Source organism: Salmo salar, chromosome 28 (assembly GCF_965601325.2).
Source record: "Salmo salar chromosome 28, fSalSal1, whole genome shotgun sequence".
In the NCBI taxonomy this organism is placed as follows: domain Eukaryota; kingdom Metazoa; phylum Chordata; class Actinopteri; order Salmoniformes; family Salmonidae; genus Salmo; species Salmo salar.
The window spans coordinates 38,575,133-38,591,185 of record NC_138318.1 but is presented as its reverse complement, the minus strand read 5'-3'; the positions used below and the strand labels follow the sequence as shown (position 1 = coordinate 38,591,185).

General features: G+C 43.1%; 1 protein-coding gene across 2 annotated transcripts in view; it reads right to left on the bottom strand.

Moving 5' to 3' along the window:
• Positions 1-15,465, bottom strand: part of LOC106589925 (poly(ADP-ribose) glycohydrolase) — a 109,239-nt gene extending 93,774 nt beyond the window's left edge. The window contains exons 1-8 of one of the 2 annotated variants that reach the window (XM_014180372.3): positions 15,385-15,465; positions 15,012-15,148; positions 14,658-14,764; positions 13,309-14,431; positions 10,670-10,880; positions 9,107-9,229; positions 3,626-3,697; positions 2,897-2,971 (exon numbers count right to left, since the gene is read on the bottom strand). In XM_014180372.3, coding sequence (XP_014035847.1) covers positions 2,897-2,971; positions 3,626-3,697; positions 9,107-9,229; positions 10,670-10,880; positions 13,309-14,431; positions 14,658-14,764; positions 15,012-15,130 — 1,830 coding nt within the window. In that variant the 5' untranslated portion in view covers positions 15,131-15,148; positions 15,385-15,465. Of the gene's footprint in view, positions 1-2,896; positions 2,972-3,625; positions 3,698-9,106; positions 9,230-10,669; positions 10,881-13,308; positions 14,432-14,657; positions 14,765-15,011 lie in introns of both variants that reach the window. The other variant, XM_014180373.3, reaches the window with a different exon arrangement.
• Between the last annotated feature and the right edge of the window lie 588 nt (positions 15,466-16,053).

Sequence of the window (16,053 nt, the reverse complement as noted above, 5' to 3'; positions counted from 1 at the left end):
GGGGTTATATCCTGCCCGTTTGGCCCTGTCTGGGGGTATCATCAGATGCGGCCACAGTGTCTCCTGACCCCTCCTGTCTCAGCCTCCAGTATTTAGCGCAGTGTATCGGGGGGCTTGGGTCAGTCTGTTATATCTGGAGTATTTCTCCAGTGTCATGTGTGAATTTAAGTATTCTCTCTCTCTCTCTCTCTCTGAGCCCTAGGACCATGCCTCAGGACTACCTGACATGATGACTTCTTGCTGTCCCCAGTCCACCTGGCCGTGCTGCTGCTCCAGTTTCAACTGTTCTGCCTGCGGCTATGGAACCCTGACCTGTTCACCGGACGTGCTACCTGTCCCAGACCTGCTGTTTTCAACTCTCTAGAGACAGCAGGAGCGGTAGAGATACTCTCAAAGATCGGCTATGAAAAGCCAACTGACATTTACCCCTGAGGTGCTGACCTGTTGCACCCTTGACAACCACTGTGATTATTATTATTATTATTATTTCGACCCTGCTGGTCATTTATGAACATTTGAACATCTTGGCCATGTTCTGTTATAATCTCCACCCGGCACAGCCAGAAGAGGACTGGCCAGCCCTCATAGCCTGGTTCCTCTCTAGGTTTCTTCCTAGGTTCTGGCCTTTCTAGGGAGTTTTTCCTAGCCACCGTGCTTTTACACCTGCATTGCTTGCTGTTTGGGGTTTTAGGCTGGGTTTCTGTACAGCACTTTGAGATATCAGCTGATGTAAGAAGGGCTATATAAATACATTCGATTTGATTAGTCCCCACAGTAAGTTATTCACAATTTACAGAGAATGAATTGAAGCCATAAAATTCTGATAATACAAAAAAAAGTGATTTTGGCTATAAACCAACCAAATTGATTTATTTATTAGGATCCCCATCAACTTTTGCAGAAGCTAATCTTCCTGGGGTCCACACAAAACATGACAATTAACAAAATACTGATAGATACACAAAAGACAGTCACACAAATGTTAAAAAAACAACGATACACAAACAATACAACAAAATAATGTGTGTCCCCTCAACAGTCACAGTCCGTTCCAGGAGATATTTCATCTGTTGTTTTTACCAGCAATTTGTAAGGGCTAAATATTAGAAGTGGAAGACGGACATTGAGAGAGCCCTTAATAAATGTCATCAGTTTGTCACTTACTATAGCTAACATTTCAACGATAATACACAGCTAAAAGTACAGCGTCTGCTGTATAACGGTCGTTGTCTTTAGAGAGGCGTGCAGATGTCGCCAGACTGACTGACTCCGTGTGATTTACACAGCCGAAAAGGATCATTGGCAAACGAGCCATCTGTGCTGTGTCTGAACCTAGCACCAGACTAGACCACTACAGCCCTGTGTCTGAACCTAGCACCAGACTAGACCACTACAGCCCTGTGTCTGAACCTAGCACCAGACTAGACCACTACAGCCCTGTGTCTGAACCTAGCACCAGACTAGACCACTACAGCCCTGTGTCTGAACCTAGCACCAGACTAGACCACTACAGCCCTGTGTCTGAACCTAGCACCAGACTAGACCACTACAGCCCTGTGTCTGAACCTAGCACCAGACTAGATCACTACAGCCCTGTGTCTGAACCTAGCACCAGACTAGATCACTACAGCCCTGTGTCTGAACCTAGCACCAGACTAGATCACTACAGCCCTGTGTCTGAACCTAGCACCAGACTAGACCACTACAGCCCTGTGTCTGAACCTAGCACCAGACTAGACCACTACAGCGCTGTGTCTGAACCTAGCACCAGACTAGATCACTACAGCCCTGTGTCTGAACCTAGCACCAGACTAGATCACTACGGCCCTGTGTCTGAACCTAGCACCAGACTAGATCACTACAGCCCTGTGTCTGAACCTAGCACCAGACTAGATCACTACAGCCCTGTGTCTGAACCTAGCACCAGACTAGATCACTACGGCCCTGTGTCTGAACCTAGCACCAGACTAGATCACTACGGCCCTGTGTCTGAACCTAGCACCAGACTAGATCACTACAGCCCTGTGTCTGAACCTAGCACCAGACTAGACCACTACAGCCCTGTGTCTGAACCTAGCACCAGACTAGATCACTACAGCCCTGTGTCTGAACCTAGCACCAGACTAGACCACTACAGCCCTGTGTCTGAACCTAGCACCAGACTAGATCACTACAGCCCTGTGTCTGAACCTAGCACCAGACTAGATCACTACAGCCCTGTGTCTGAACCTAGCACCAGACTAGATCACTACGGCCCTGTGTCTGAACCTAGCACCAGACTAGATCACTACAGCCCTGTGTCTGAACCGAGCACCAGACTAGATCACTACGGCCCTGTGTCTGAACCTAGCACCAGACTAGATCACTACAGCCCTGTGTCTGAACCGAGCACCAGACTAGATCACTACGGCCCTGTGTCTGAACCTAGTACCAGACTAGATCACTACAGCCCTGTGTCTGAACCTAGCACCAGACTAGACCACTACAGCCCTGTGTCTGAACCGAGCACCAGACTAGACCACTACAGCCCTGTGTCTGAACCTAGCACCAGACTAGACCACTACAGCCCTGTGTCTGAACCTAGCACCAGACTAGACCACTACAGCCCTGTGGTTTATGCCAATCTGACTGGTTTATTCATGGATAGTAAAAAACAGGATTAGTTTAATAGCGGTTCTTAAAACCAGATGCTGATTGTGTGCGTGGGGTGTGATTGTGTGTGTGTGTGTGTGTGTGTGTGTGTGTGTGTGTGTGTGTGTGTGTGTGTGTGTGTGTGTGTGTTAACTGATGAGGCCAGAAATGATTTTAATTTTTCGGATGTCATTGAACCCAGACGGTCCATCTGATGACTATATTTTAAGGTTGATAGTTAAAATCAATAACATTCTTTTCTTACCTTGTTGCAGAACAAATGAAGAGCTGTGAAGTCCCATCTCTTGGCATGAGCAACATTGTACTTCAATATGGCATTCTAAAATGGGGAATGCAAAACCAATAAATATCATTAAAAAGAAAAAAAAATGTTCAGTACAGGAGGCAAATGCTTTTGGTGTTTGTTGCAGTAAGTATCTTTGCCTTGATATCCGGGATCTTGGTGCCATCTCATGGCCAATTCGGGTAATAACATGTATTATGTATACAACAATGGATTTGATGGATAGTTCCTCTCTCTAAAAAAACATTTGATAACACAGTAAAGATGCATTTCAACACCACATAAAACATCCTCTCTCTTATTAATAAAGCTAATAATATCTAAATGCATTGATGCATCTGGTCAACAATAGATATTGTAAATGTTGATAATAATTGCTTAATGCTAAATTGTAATTATTTCACCTCTATGGCCTATTTATTGCCTTACCTCCCCAATCTTCCACATTTGCACACACCTGTACATAGATTTTTCTATTGTGTTATTGACTGTACGTTTGTTTATGTGTAGTTCTGTGTTGTTGTTTTTGTCGCACTGCTTTGCTTTATCTTGGTCAGGTGGCAGTTGTAAATGAGAACTTGTTCTCAACTGGCCTACCTGGTTAAATAAAAAGGTGAAATAAAAACATAAAAAACTAATAAAATTGCTCCACAGTGAACAAACAGAATATCAATTTAGTCATTAACTTACCTTTAAATCATGGGAACTGCAAAAGTCTCTGTTTAAAGCTTTCTGGATGAGTTCCCACCGTTCCTGCACATCCTGCAAAACCAGGAAGTTAACCATCACCATCATCATCATCCTCCTAATCTTTCCTGATCGTACAGGTCAGGCAGGGGTTAGTGGTCAGTTCTTCCTAAAACATGATATTGATTTGCGTCATCACAAAACGAATGCCTTTATTAGTTTCCCTGATTGATTTTATTTGACAGAATTACAGTTGAAGTCGGAAGTTTACATAAACTTAGGTCGGAGTCATTAAAACTCATTTTTCAACCACTCCACAAATTTCTTGTTAATAACAACCTATAGTTTTGCCAGGTCGGTTAGGACGTCTACTTTGTGCATGACAAGTCGTTTTTCCAACAATTGTTTACAGACAGATTATTTCACTTATAATTCACTGTGTCACAATTCCAGTGGGTCAGAAGTTTACATGCACTAAGTTGACTGTGCCTTTAAACAGCTTGGAAAATTCCAGAAAATGATGTCATGGCTTTAGAAGCTTCTGATAGGCTAATTGACATCATTTGAGTCAATACTGCTCAGGAAGGAGACGCGTTCTGTCTCCTAGAGATGAACATACTTTGGTGCGAAAAGTGCAAATCAATCCCAGAACAACAGCAAAGGACCTTGTGAAGATGCTGGAGGAAACAGGTACAAAAGTATCTATATCCACAGTAAAACGAGTCCTATATCGACATAACCTGAAAGGCCGTTCAGCAAGGAAGAAGCCACTGCTCCAAAACCGCAATAAAAAAGCCAGACTACGGTTTGCAACTGCACATGGGGACAAAGATCGTACTTTTGGAGAAATGTCCTCTGGTCTGATGAAACAAAAATAGAACTGTTTGGCCATAATGACCATCGTTATGTTTGGAGGAAAAAGGGGGAGGCTTGCGGGCAGAAGAACACCATCCCAACCGTGAAGCACGGGGGTGGCAGCATCATGTTGTGGGGGGTGCTTTGCTGCAGGAGGGACTGGTGCACTTCACAAAATAGATGGCATCATGAGGAAAGAATTATGTGGAAATATTGAAGCAACATCTCAAGACATCAATCAGGAAGTTAAAGCTTGGTCGCAAATGGGTCTTCCAAATGGACAATGACCCCAAGCATACTTCCAAAGTTGTGGAAAAATGGCTTAAGGACAACAAAGTCTAGGTATTGGAGTGGCCATCACAAAGCCCTGACCTCAATCCTATAGAAAATGTGTGGGCAGAACTGAAAAAGCGTGTGCGAGCAAGGAGGCCTACAAACCTGACTCAGTTACACCAGCTCTGTCAGGAGGAATGGGCCAAAATTCACCCAACTTACTGTGGGAAACTTGTGGAAGGCTACCTGAAACATTTGACCCAAGTTAAACAATTTAAAGGCAATGCTACCAAATACTAATTGAGTGTATGTAAACTTCTGACCCACTGGGAATGTGATGAAATAAATAAAAGCTGAAATAAATCACTCTACTATTATTTTGACATTTCACATTCTTAAAATAAAGTGGTGATCCTAACTGACCTAAGACAGGGAACTTTTACTAGGATTAAATGTCAGGAATTGTTAAAAACTGAGTTTAAACGCATTTGGCTAAGGTGCATGTCAACTTCAACTGTGATGATATAGATATACACATATAGATATAGATATACACACATACACAACATTTGAACAACTTCCCAAGGATATAACAAAGTCAATAACTTCTTTATATTATTGTCCCATTGATTTGTTAGAATTACACTGAACCAAAAATATAAGCGCAACACGTAAAGTGTTGGTCCCATGTTTCATGATCTGAAATAAAAGATCAGAGAAATGTCCCATACGCACATCAAGCTAATTCCTATCACATTGTGCACAAGAAGCTGATTAAACGGCATGATCATTACACATGTGCACCTTGTGCTGGGGAATGGAAAAGGCCACTAAAATGTGCCGTTGTCGTCACACAACACAATGCCACAGAAATTTTAATAGAGCGTGCAATTGGCATGATGACTGCAGGAATGTCCACCCGAGTTGTTGCCAGAGAATATAATGTTAATTTCTCTAACATAAACCGGCTCTAACATCGTGTTAGAGAATTTGGCAGAATGTCTAACTGGCCTCACAACCGCAGACAATGTGTAACCATGCTAGCCCAGGACCTCCACATGCGGCTTATTCACCTGCAGTATGGTCTGAGACCAGCCACCCGGACAGCTGATGAAAGCGTGTGGGTTTGCACAAGCAAAGAATGTCTCCACAAACTGTCAGAAACCGTCTCAGGGAAGCTCATCTGCGTGCTCGTCGTCCTCACCAGGGTCTTGACCTGACTGCAGTTCGGCGTCGTAAACGACTTCAGTGAGCAAACGCTCATCTTCGATGGCCACTGGCACGTTGGAGAAGTGTTCTCTTTACGGATGAATCCTGGATTCAACTGTACCGGGCAGATGGCAGACAGCGTGTATGGTGTTGTGTGAGCTAGCGGTTTGCTGATGTCAACGTTGTGAACAGAGTGCCCCATGGACGTGGTGTGGTTATGGTATGGGCCCCATGGTGGAGGTGGGGTTATGGTATGGGCCCCATGGTGGAGGTGGGATTATGGTATGGGCCCCATGGTGGAGGTGGGGTTATGGTATGGGCAGGCATAAGCTACGAACAAAATTGCATTTTATCGATATCAATTTGAATGCACAGAAATACCATGATAAGATCTTGAGGCCTATCCATCTGCCGCCATAACTCATGTATCAGCATGATAATGCATGGCGCAAGGATCTGTAAAAAAAAATCCTGGAAGCTGAAAATGTCCCAGTTGGTCCCCTCCTTTTCTGCTATAACTGCCTCTTCTGGGAAGGCTTTCCACTAGATGTTGGAACGTTGAGGCAGGAACTTGCTTCCATTCAGCTACAAGAGCATTAGTGAGGTCGGGCACTGATGTTGGGCGATTAGGTCTGGCTGGCTCGCAGTCGGCGTTCCAATTCATCCCAAAGGTGTTCGATGGGGTTGAGGTCAGGGCTCTGTACAGGCTTGTCAAGTTCTTCCACACCTATCTCAACAAACCATTTCTGTATGGACCTCGCTTTGTGCATGGGGAGGGGCATTGTCATGCTGAAACAGGAAACGGTCTTGTCCAAACTGTTGCCACAAAGTTGGAAGCACAGAATCGTCTAGAATGTTATAGTATGCCGAAGTGTTAAAATGTCCCTTCACTGGAACTAAGGGGCACGAACAATGGAAAACAGCCCCGGGCCGTTATTCCTCCTCCACCAAACTTTACAGTTGGCACTATGCATTGGGGCAGGTAGCCTTCTCTTGGTATCTGCCAAACCCAGATTTGTCTGTTGGACTGCCAGATGGTGAAGTGTGATTCATCACTCCAGAAAACAGCAGTTTCCACTGCTCCAGAGTCCAATGGCAGCGAGCTTTACACCACTCCATCTGACGCTTGGCATTGAGCATGGTGATCTTAGGCTTGTGTGCTGCTGCTCGACCATGGAAACCCAATTCATGGAGTTCCCGACAAACAGTTCCTGTGTCTGACGTTGCTTCCAGAGGCAGATTGGAACTCAGTAGTGAGTGTTGCAACCGAGGACAGACCATTTTGATGTGCTACGAGCTTCTGTGAGCTTTTGTGTCCTACCACTTCGCAGCTGTGCCGTTGTTGCTCCTAGACGTTTCAACTTCACAATAACAGCACTTACAGTTAACCGGGGCAGCTCTAGCAGGGCAGAAATTTGACAAACTGACTTGTTAGAAAGGTGGCATCCTATGACGATGCCATGTTGAAAGTCACTGAGCTCTTCAGTAAGACCATTCAACTGCAATGTTTGTCTATGGAGATTGCATGGCTGTGTGCTTGATTTTATACACCTGTCAGCAACGGGTGTGGCTGAAATAGCCGAATCCACTAATTTGAAGGGGTGTCCACATACTTTCGTATATATATATAGTGTATTTTTGTTCAGTGTAATTAGTGACAGTGCCTTCAGAAAGTATTCAAACCCCTCGACTTCATCCACATTTTGTTGTGTTACAGACAATTTAAAATAGATCAAATATAGATGTTTGTCGCTGGCCTACACACAATAACCCATAATGTCAAAGTGGAATAATGTTTTTGGCATTTTTACAAATTAATAAAAATTGAAAAGCTGAAATGTTTTGAGTCAATAAGTATGCAACCCCTTTGTTATGGCAAGCCTAAATAAGTTCAGGAGTGCTTCACAAATATTTGAATGAGTACCTCATCTCTGTACCCCACACATACAATTATCTGTACGGTCCCTTAGTCGAGCAGTGAACTTCAAAACACAGATTCAACCAAAGACCAGGGAAGAGAACTTATTGGTAGTAAAAAAAAAAAATCTAAAGCAGACATTGAATATGGCTTTGAGCATGGTGAAGTTATTAATTACACAAAAAAAAGAGAAAAAAGGCATTCTTCTTAACTCAGTAGCCGGAGAGGAAGGAAACCACTCAGGGATTTCACCATGAGGCCAATGATGACTTTAAAACAGTTACAGAGTTTAATAGTTGTGATTAGAAAAAACTGAGGATGGATCAACATTGTAGTTACTCCACAATACTAACCTAATTGACAGAATGAAAAGAAGGAAGCCCGTACAGAATATTTCTTTCTCTCCAAAACATGCATCCTGTTTGCAATAAGGCACTAAAATAATACTGCAAAAAATGTGGCAAAGCAATTAACTTTTTGTCCTGAATTCAAAGTGTTGTATTAGATTTGCCCCAAACATATTACTGAGTACCACTCCACATATTTTCAAGCATAGTGTTGTCTGCATCATGTTATGGGTATGCTTGTAATCATTAAGGACTGGGGAGTTTTTCAGGATAAAAAAGAAACAGAATGGAGCTAAGCACAGGCAAAATCCGAGAGAAAAACCTGGTTCCGTTTACTTTCCACCAGACACTAGGAGAATAATTCACCTTACCAAGAAAATAGTGAATGTTCCTGAGTGGCTGAGTTACAGTTTTGACTTAAATCTGCTTGAAAATCTATGGCAAGACTTGACCATTTTTTTGTCTAGCAATTAACAATAAGCAATTTGACAGAGCTTGAAGAATTTTGAAAATAATAAAATGGGCAATCCAGGTGTGCAAAGCTCTTAGAGATTTCGCTGCCAAAGGTGATTCTAATGTATTGACTTAGGGGTGTGAACAGTAATGTAAATTAGATATTTCTGATTTCTGTCACTTTGTCTCTATATTTCGGGGAGATTTGTATTTATTGAATCCATTTTGAATTCAGGCTGTAACAACAACAAAATGTGAAATAAGTCAAGGGGTATAAATACTTTCTGAATGCACTGTAGATCCTCTCTTTCCCTAATGGTGAGAGATGTAGGCTCGGAGATCACTTGTAAAGTTATAAACAACACTTGTAGTCAGTGAGTTCAATTTCAAAGATGACAGTACAAGGTATAACTACGGTATAAGCAGTACCTGATTTCCTATTGGGAATAGGTTGCTCTCTGAACAGGGCATTTTCACATGGACCTCATCCCAGGTGTCTCTGAACTTGTTGGGATAGGGAACAGGAATTTTGCCTGTTTGAAGGAGGTCTGTCTGTTGAAGAGAAAATACAGCATGATGAGTACATGAACGGCATCACCAACAGAAGTCCTACCATTTGTCCAGATAACCAGATGATGATAATGATGAATCATGTTTTTTGCTAACTTTCACCATTCAATCATTAATAATGCACATTTGTGTTCATCATACCTCACACATCCTTGGGGCGGCAGTTAGAGCGTTGTGGCGAGTAACCGAAAGGTTGCTAGATCGAATCCCCGAGCTGACAAGGTAAAAATCTGTCGTTCTGCCCCCTGAACAAGGCAGTTAACCCACTGTTCCTGGGGCCGTCATTGTAAATAAGAATTTGTTCTTAACTGACTTGCCTAGTTAAATATAATAAATACATCCAACACAAAATGCTGAGACCAGGACTATTGTGGACTAGCACAAATCAAGGCTTAGACCACAGGTGTCTATGGAGGGTCTAGTACAGTGATCAACTAGATTCAGCAGCGGACAATTATTTTCTTAAGCGGATGGTCAGGGGGCCGGAAAATAATTATAAATAATTTGTAGACTGCAAATTGACCACAAGAAACCCAAACAGATATAATATTTGACTAAAACATAATAATTTCAAACATTGCTTCCATTTGTATATGATCACGTGTCTCTATATTATGCGTGGGAATACTTAGGAACAGATTTCCTAAATTAAAATCACTAGGAGCTGATTTTCTTGTGTATTTAGTATTTTCTGTCCAAAAATGTAATTAATTAATAAAATATATATATTTTTTTTTTGCTCAGGAAACTTGGGGGTCCAAATAAAACCATTCGCAGGCCAAATTCACGTCGCAGGCCGCTAGTTGGGGAAACCTGGTCTAGTGTCTGCTGGTTCTTACTGTTCACTTGTACCTGGTTGTCTAGGTCAATGATTAGTTAGGAACAAATTGAACACAAATTGAAAGGAAATAACAAAACCACCAGATGCTCAGCCCACCAAGGGGTTTGACACCACTGGCTTAGACTAAAGGGTTTTGACACCACTGACTTAGACTAAAGGGGTTTGACACCACTGACTTAGACTAAAGGGTTTTGACACCACTGACTTAGACTAAAGGGTTTTGACACCACTGACTTAGACTAAAGGGTTTTGACACCACTGGCTTAGACTAAAGGGGTTTGACACCACTGACTTAGACTAAAGGGTTTTGACACCACTGACTTAGACTAAAGGGTTTTGACACCACTGACTTAGACTAAAGGGTTTTGACACCACTGACTTAGACTAAAGGGTTTTGACACCACTGACTTAGACTAAAGGGTTTTGACACCACTGACTTAGACTAAAGGGGTTTGACACCACTGACTTAGACTAAAGGGGTTTGACACCACTGGCTTAGACTAAAGGGGTTAGATTAAAGCATTCAGTTAGTTTTCCAAAGAGCTGCTCCCTCTCTCTCTCTCTCTCTCTCTCTCTCTCACCCTGATCATGACAGTGTGATGGTCAGGAGCATTCTTCAGTGGTGGGAGTGATCGACCACACTGTGGCATTCTCCTCAGATCACTGATGGGGCTTCCCAGCCACTTGGAATCGTACGGTGGCGACGGTGGAGCGACGTCATCTCTGTCTCCACGTTGTTTCTCACGTGGGACGTCTCTATCTCTGTGTTGTTTCTCCGAAGGAGCTTGGGCACTGGTCACATTGAAAAAAAAAGAAACAACTTTAACACAACACTGAAGAAGAAAACAAATAAATAAATGCAATAGATCGACAACATGATGCATGAGCAACATGGTTTATTACATTTGAGTCATTTAGCAGACGCTCTTATCCAGAGCGACTTACAGTAGTGAATGCATACATTTCATACATCTTAAGAAGACATCAGAACAATCTAGCTAAAAAATCTACCGCCTACATCAAAATAGACTCCCTTTTGACATTGACTTGATCTCTGTACTGATAGGAAGACATTGGTTCTTCACAACAGCCACCCCAGATAAGAGCATGTTTCTCTGGCAGGACCAGGAACACGAGTAACAGTCATGATAAAAACCTATCCACTAATTAAAACGGTATGAATAACATTCAAATTAGGCTAGGTGTTCTATTGGTCAATAGCCTAATAGTGGAAAAACCATAAAGAAGCTTCAAAGCTTGCCCTGAAACAACTTTCAAATGTTGAAAATACTTATCAAAAAAAATGTCTAAATAAAGGTCAACCAAGAGACACGAGCATTATACTGAGGAGACAAGTCGACTCATATCCTTACAGATCTCTGCTTAAAACCATAACAGGAGTAAGCTGCTTAATTACTTACACATAGGCCTAACTAAACTTTTAAAAGTCTGAAGTGAAGTATATATATATATATATATATATCGGCGTGGATTCCTCATGTCTAGTTCATTGTTAGAAAAACGTTTGGTCCAAATCAGATGTTAGGTACTTTATTTATTGAATGTAAATATAGTACCTATAAACGATTCGCAGGCCAAATTCACCTCGCAGGCCGCTAGTTGGGCAAACCTGGTCTAGTGTCTGCTGGTTTTTACTCTTCACTTGTACCTGGTTGTCTAGGTCAGTGATTAGGTAGGAACTCCCCTCACCTGGTTGTCTAGGTCAGTGATTAGGTAGGAACTCCCCTCACCTGGTTGTCTAGGTCAGTGATTAGGTAGGAACTCCCCTCACCTGGTTGTCTAGGTCAGTGATTAGGTAGGAACTCCCCTCACCTGGTTGTCTAGGTCAGTGATTAGGTAGGAACTCCCCTCACCTGGTTGTCTAGGTCAATGATTAGGTAGGAACTCCCCTCACCTGGTTGTCTAGGTCAATGATTAGGTCGGAACTCCCCTCACCTGGTTGTCTAGGTCGGTGATTAGGTAGGAACTCCCCTCACCTGGTTGTCTAGGTCAGTGATTAGGTAGGAACTCCCCTCACCTGGTTGTCTAGGTCAATGATTAGGTAGGAACTCCCCTCACCTGGTTGTCTAGGTCAATGATTAGGTAGGAACTCCCCTCACCTGGTTGTCTAGGTCAGTGATTAGGTAGGAACTCCCCTCACCTGGTTGTCTAGGTCAATGATTAGGTAGGAACTCCCCTCACCTGGTTGTCTAGGTCAGTGATTAGGTAGGAACTCCCCTCACCTGGTTTTCTAGGTCAATGATTAGGTAGGAACTCCCCTCACCTGGTTGTCTAGGTCAGTGATTAGGTAGGAACTCCCCTCACCTGGTTGTCTAGGTCAGTGATTAGGTAGGAACTCCCCTCACCTGGTTGTCTAGGTCAGTGATTAGGTAGGAACTCCCCTCACCTGGTTGTCTAGGTCAATGATTATAAATACAAATGAATCATATAAATACAAATGTTGTATTAGACCTAGATATTGTGTGTATGTACTGACATGTAGAATATGTGTGATGTTTTAAATGTATGTATTTCAGTCCTTGACTAATAATGTTCTGTACTATGTATTATGTCATGTGGACCCCAGGAAGAGTAGCTGATGCTTTTGCAGCGGCTAATGGGGATCCTAATAAATGAAATAAAAATGCCAATTTGGATGCACTCAATTAGCTTCCTTCCTCAGAGATCAAATTGTATTTCCACAAATTAGTGTTGCAGGAATGCTAATCTGATCTGTTTCTAACAACAAATGATTCCAGGTCAATCTGAGATGGTGGGTGTTGAAATCCTCTTGTACTTTTTGAGGTGGAACAACCCAGGACACAGAATTCTCAGCTCTCAAAAACTGTCCCCACCTGCCGGTACCACCGCTGTCCCCACCTGCCGGTACCACCGCTGTCCCCACCTGCCGGTACCACCGCTGTCCCCACCTGCCGGTACCACCGCTGTCCCCACCTGCCGGTACCACCACTGTCCTATCAACCAACATTTGTAATGAAGCCTATACCCTACATGTAATTGAGGATGCTTAGACTATATAATCCTGAGATATGACTTTGTACTATGTCCTTGAATCTAAGATGTGACCTAGTTGCTCTTGCATATTTGAATGTAAAGCGCGTGTGTACCCAGAATTCTGTATTAAATGGGTTACTTCCACTGCACCAGGGACTTCTTTCTCCCGACAAACTTCTGAAATTATTGGTATTCAATACTGTACCTTGTGGATGGGGCGAAGAAGTCTGTTATTTTTCCTTTACCCTTGGAGGAGGAGGATCTTTCTGTGTCCTGCTGCTTGTCCAGCCCCCTGTTGCTCTGGCTCACGTTCTCCTCCATTTGCTCATCACTGTTCCCTTTAGGATCTGTGGAGACTTCCGAGACCGGCTTGCGATCTGTGGAGACTTCCGAGACCGGCTTGCGATCTGTGGAGACCTCCGAGACCGGCTTGCGATCTGTGGAGACCTCCGAGACCGGCTTGCGATCTGTGGAGACCTCCGAGACCGGCTTGCGATCTGTGGAGACCTCCGAGACCGGCTTGCGATCTGTGGAGACCTCCGAGACCGGCTTGCGATCTGTGGAGCCTTCCGAGACCGGCTTGTGATCTGAGGAGACTTCCGAGACCGGCTTGTGATCTGTGGAGACTTCCGAGACCGGCTTGTGATCTGTGGAGACTTCCGAGACCGGCTTGTGATCTGTGGAGACTTCCGAGACCGGCTTGCGATCTGTGGAGACTTCCGAGACCGGCTTGCGATCTGTGGAGACTTCCGAGACCGGCTTGTGATCATCTGTGGAGACTTCCGAGACCGGCTTGTGATCATCTGTGGAGACTTCCGAGACCGGCTTGTGATCTGTGGAGACTTCCGAGACCGGCTTGCGATCTGTGGTGACTTGCAAGACAGGCCTGTGATCTGTGACAGGGTTGTGATCTGTGGAGACTTGCGATACGGGATTGTGATCTGTGGTGATTTGCGAGACGGGCTTGTGATCCTTTAGGCTGTCAGTTGGTGTTAAGAGCGCTGTCTCTTCATCCTCCAGGTCTATAATACTAGAGACAACAGGTTCCTCAGAGCCTGAACTGTGGGCCTGGGCCTCTGTCTCAGTCTCCATAAACTGGAAATTGTGACTGCAGCCAGACTCAGAGCTGTCTGGACTCACCATCTCTACATCGTCCAGTTGTTGTTCAGCGGTTTCAGACATGTCAGAAGCTGGGCTTGTGGTGCTTTGAGGAAGGTCCAGACACTTATCAGGGTGGGACTTGGGATTGTTTTTCTGACTAAGAGATGTTGCTTTGGCACCATGCTGCTGCCCCTCCATTGCGTGTAGACTTGCCTCTTTGGAACTTGCTAAGGGAAAGGACACAAAAGACAACAGAATGAGGATCAACTTGGATCATAATTAACTTGACTGGTAAATCATAGGCTGTACTCACTATAGGCCTACCGCAAAAACACATCAGACAATCAAACAACTCAAAAACTGAACTGGAGGGGGAAAAAAAATGGAACTGGAGAAAAACTTCCAAACAGATTACAGAGAGGATAATTTAATCTTCCCTGCTCAGAGTGTTACCTTTGAAAGCCAATGAAAGAGGGCTCCTTGAGCCGACAGGTGATTGGAGGCCAACTTCAACCCGCAGTCTCTTTTTAGCAGGCTCCAAGTCTGACAGTGCAGTCATGCTACAAGATAGATAAAAGAGCACCAAGTGAATGAGAGTACCAGAATTAGAATAACGTTAGCATCGTTAGAACAGATGGAGGTGTGTTGCTAAGCCATCTAGCTAACGTTAGCTAGCCATTTCACACGACCCAAGTATTTTTTTAAAAGATTATCTATAGTCGATACAATATAATTGTCAGCTAGCTGTTACCGTGTCTTTGTATTGTAGTTAACTATAAAGAAAAGTGTATTGTTATGCATACTCACAATACAACCTCATTCAGTAATACCGCCGAAGCGTTTTGATAACGATGGTTCCAGAATGGTTTCACACAGAGTCCTCTCCTCAGCAGGCTAGTGAAGAATATCATACGGCTTGCAAACATATGACAGTGGATCTATAGCTAGTTTAACAACAACAACAAAAATACATTTTGTATGTACAGCCAACAGTGACCAAGATCTAGCTAATTCGCAAAGGTTAGCTAGACACAATTAGCTTCACAGTTTTACGTTGTTGTCATGAGCGTTTTTACTTGGACAACATGTACTAGCTAGTAGAACAACATAGTTTTACAGCTGATTTTTGAGGTTAGGTTAACTAAGATATTAAATAAATACGGTTTCGACTGTAACGTACCACAAAACAGACACGTCATCGCCTCAGCAACAAAACAAAATCACTTCCGGGTTACGTAATTATTGAACGTTTCAAAATGTCCCCCAACGTAATATCAGAAGAGTGTAAAACAACCTGTTCTTGTTCATAATACAATGCCTTCAGAAAGTATTAACACTCCTTGACTTTTTCGACATTATCTTGGGGTACATCCTGTATTTAATATGGATTTTTAGAAATTAGTAAAAAAATTATAATAAAAAAAAGCTGAAATGTCTTGTGTAAATAAGCATTCAATTCCTTAGTACTGGCAAACTCTTAGTTATGGCAAGCCTAAATACGTTCAGGAGTAAGAATGTGCTTAACAAAGTATAATAATAAGTTGCATGGACTCACTCTGTGTTCAATAAGTGTTTAAATGATTTTTGATTGACTAACTCATCTCTGTACACACACACATATAATTATCTGTAAGGTCCCTCAGTTGATTCAACCACAAAGATCATGGAGGTTTTTCAATGCCTCGCAAAGAAGGGCACCTATTGGTAGACATTGAATATCCCTTTGAGCATGGTGAAGTTATTAATTACACTTTAGATGGTGTATCACTACAAAGATACAGGCCTCCTTCTTAACTCAGTTGCAGCAGAGGAAGGAAACCGATCATGGAGTTCACCATGAGGCCAATCT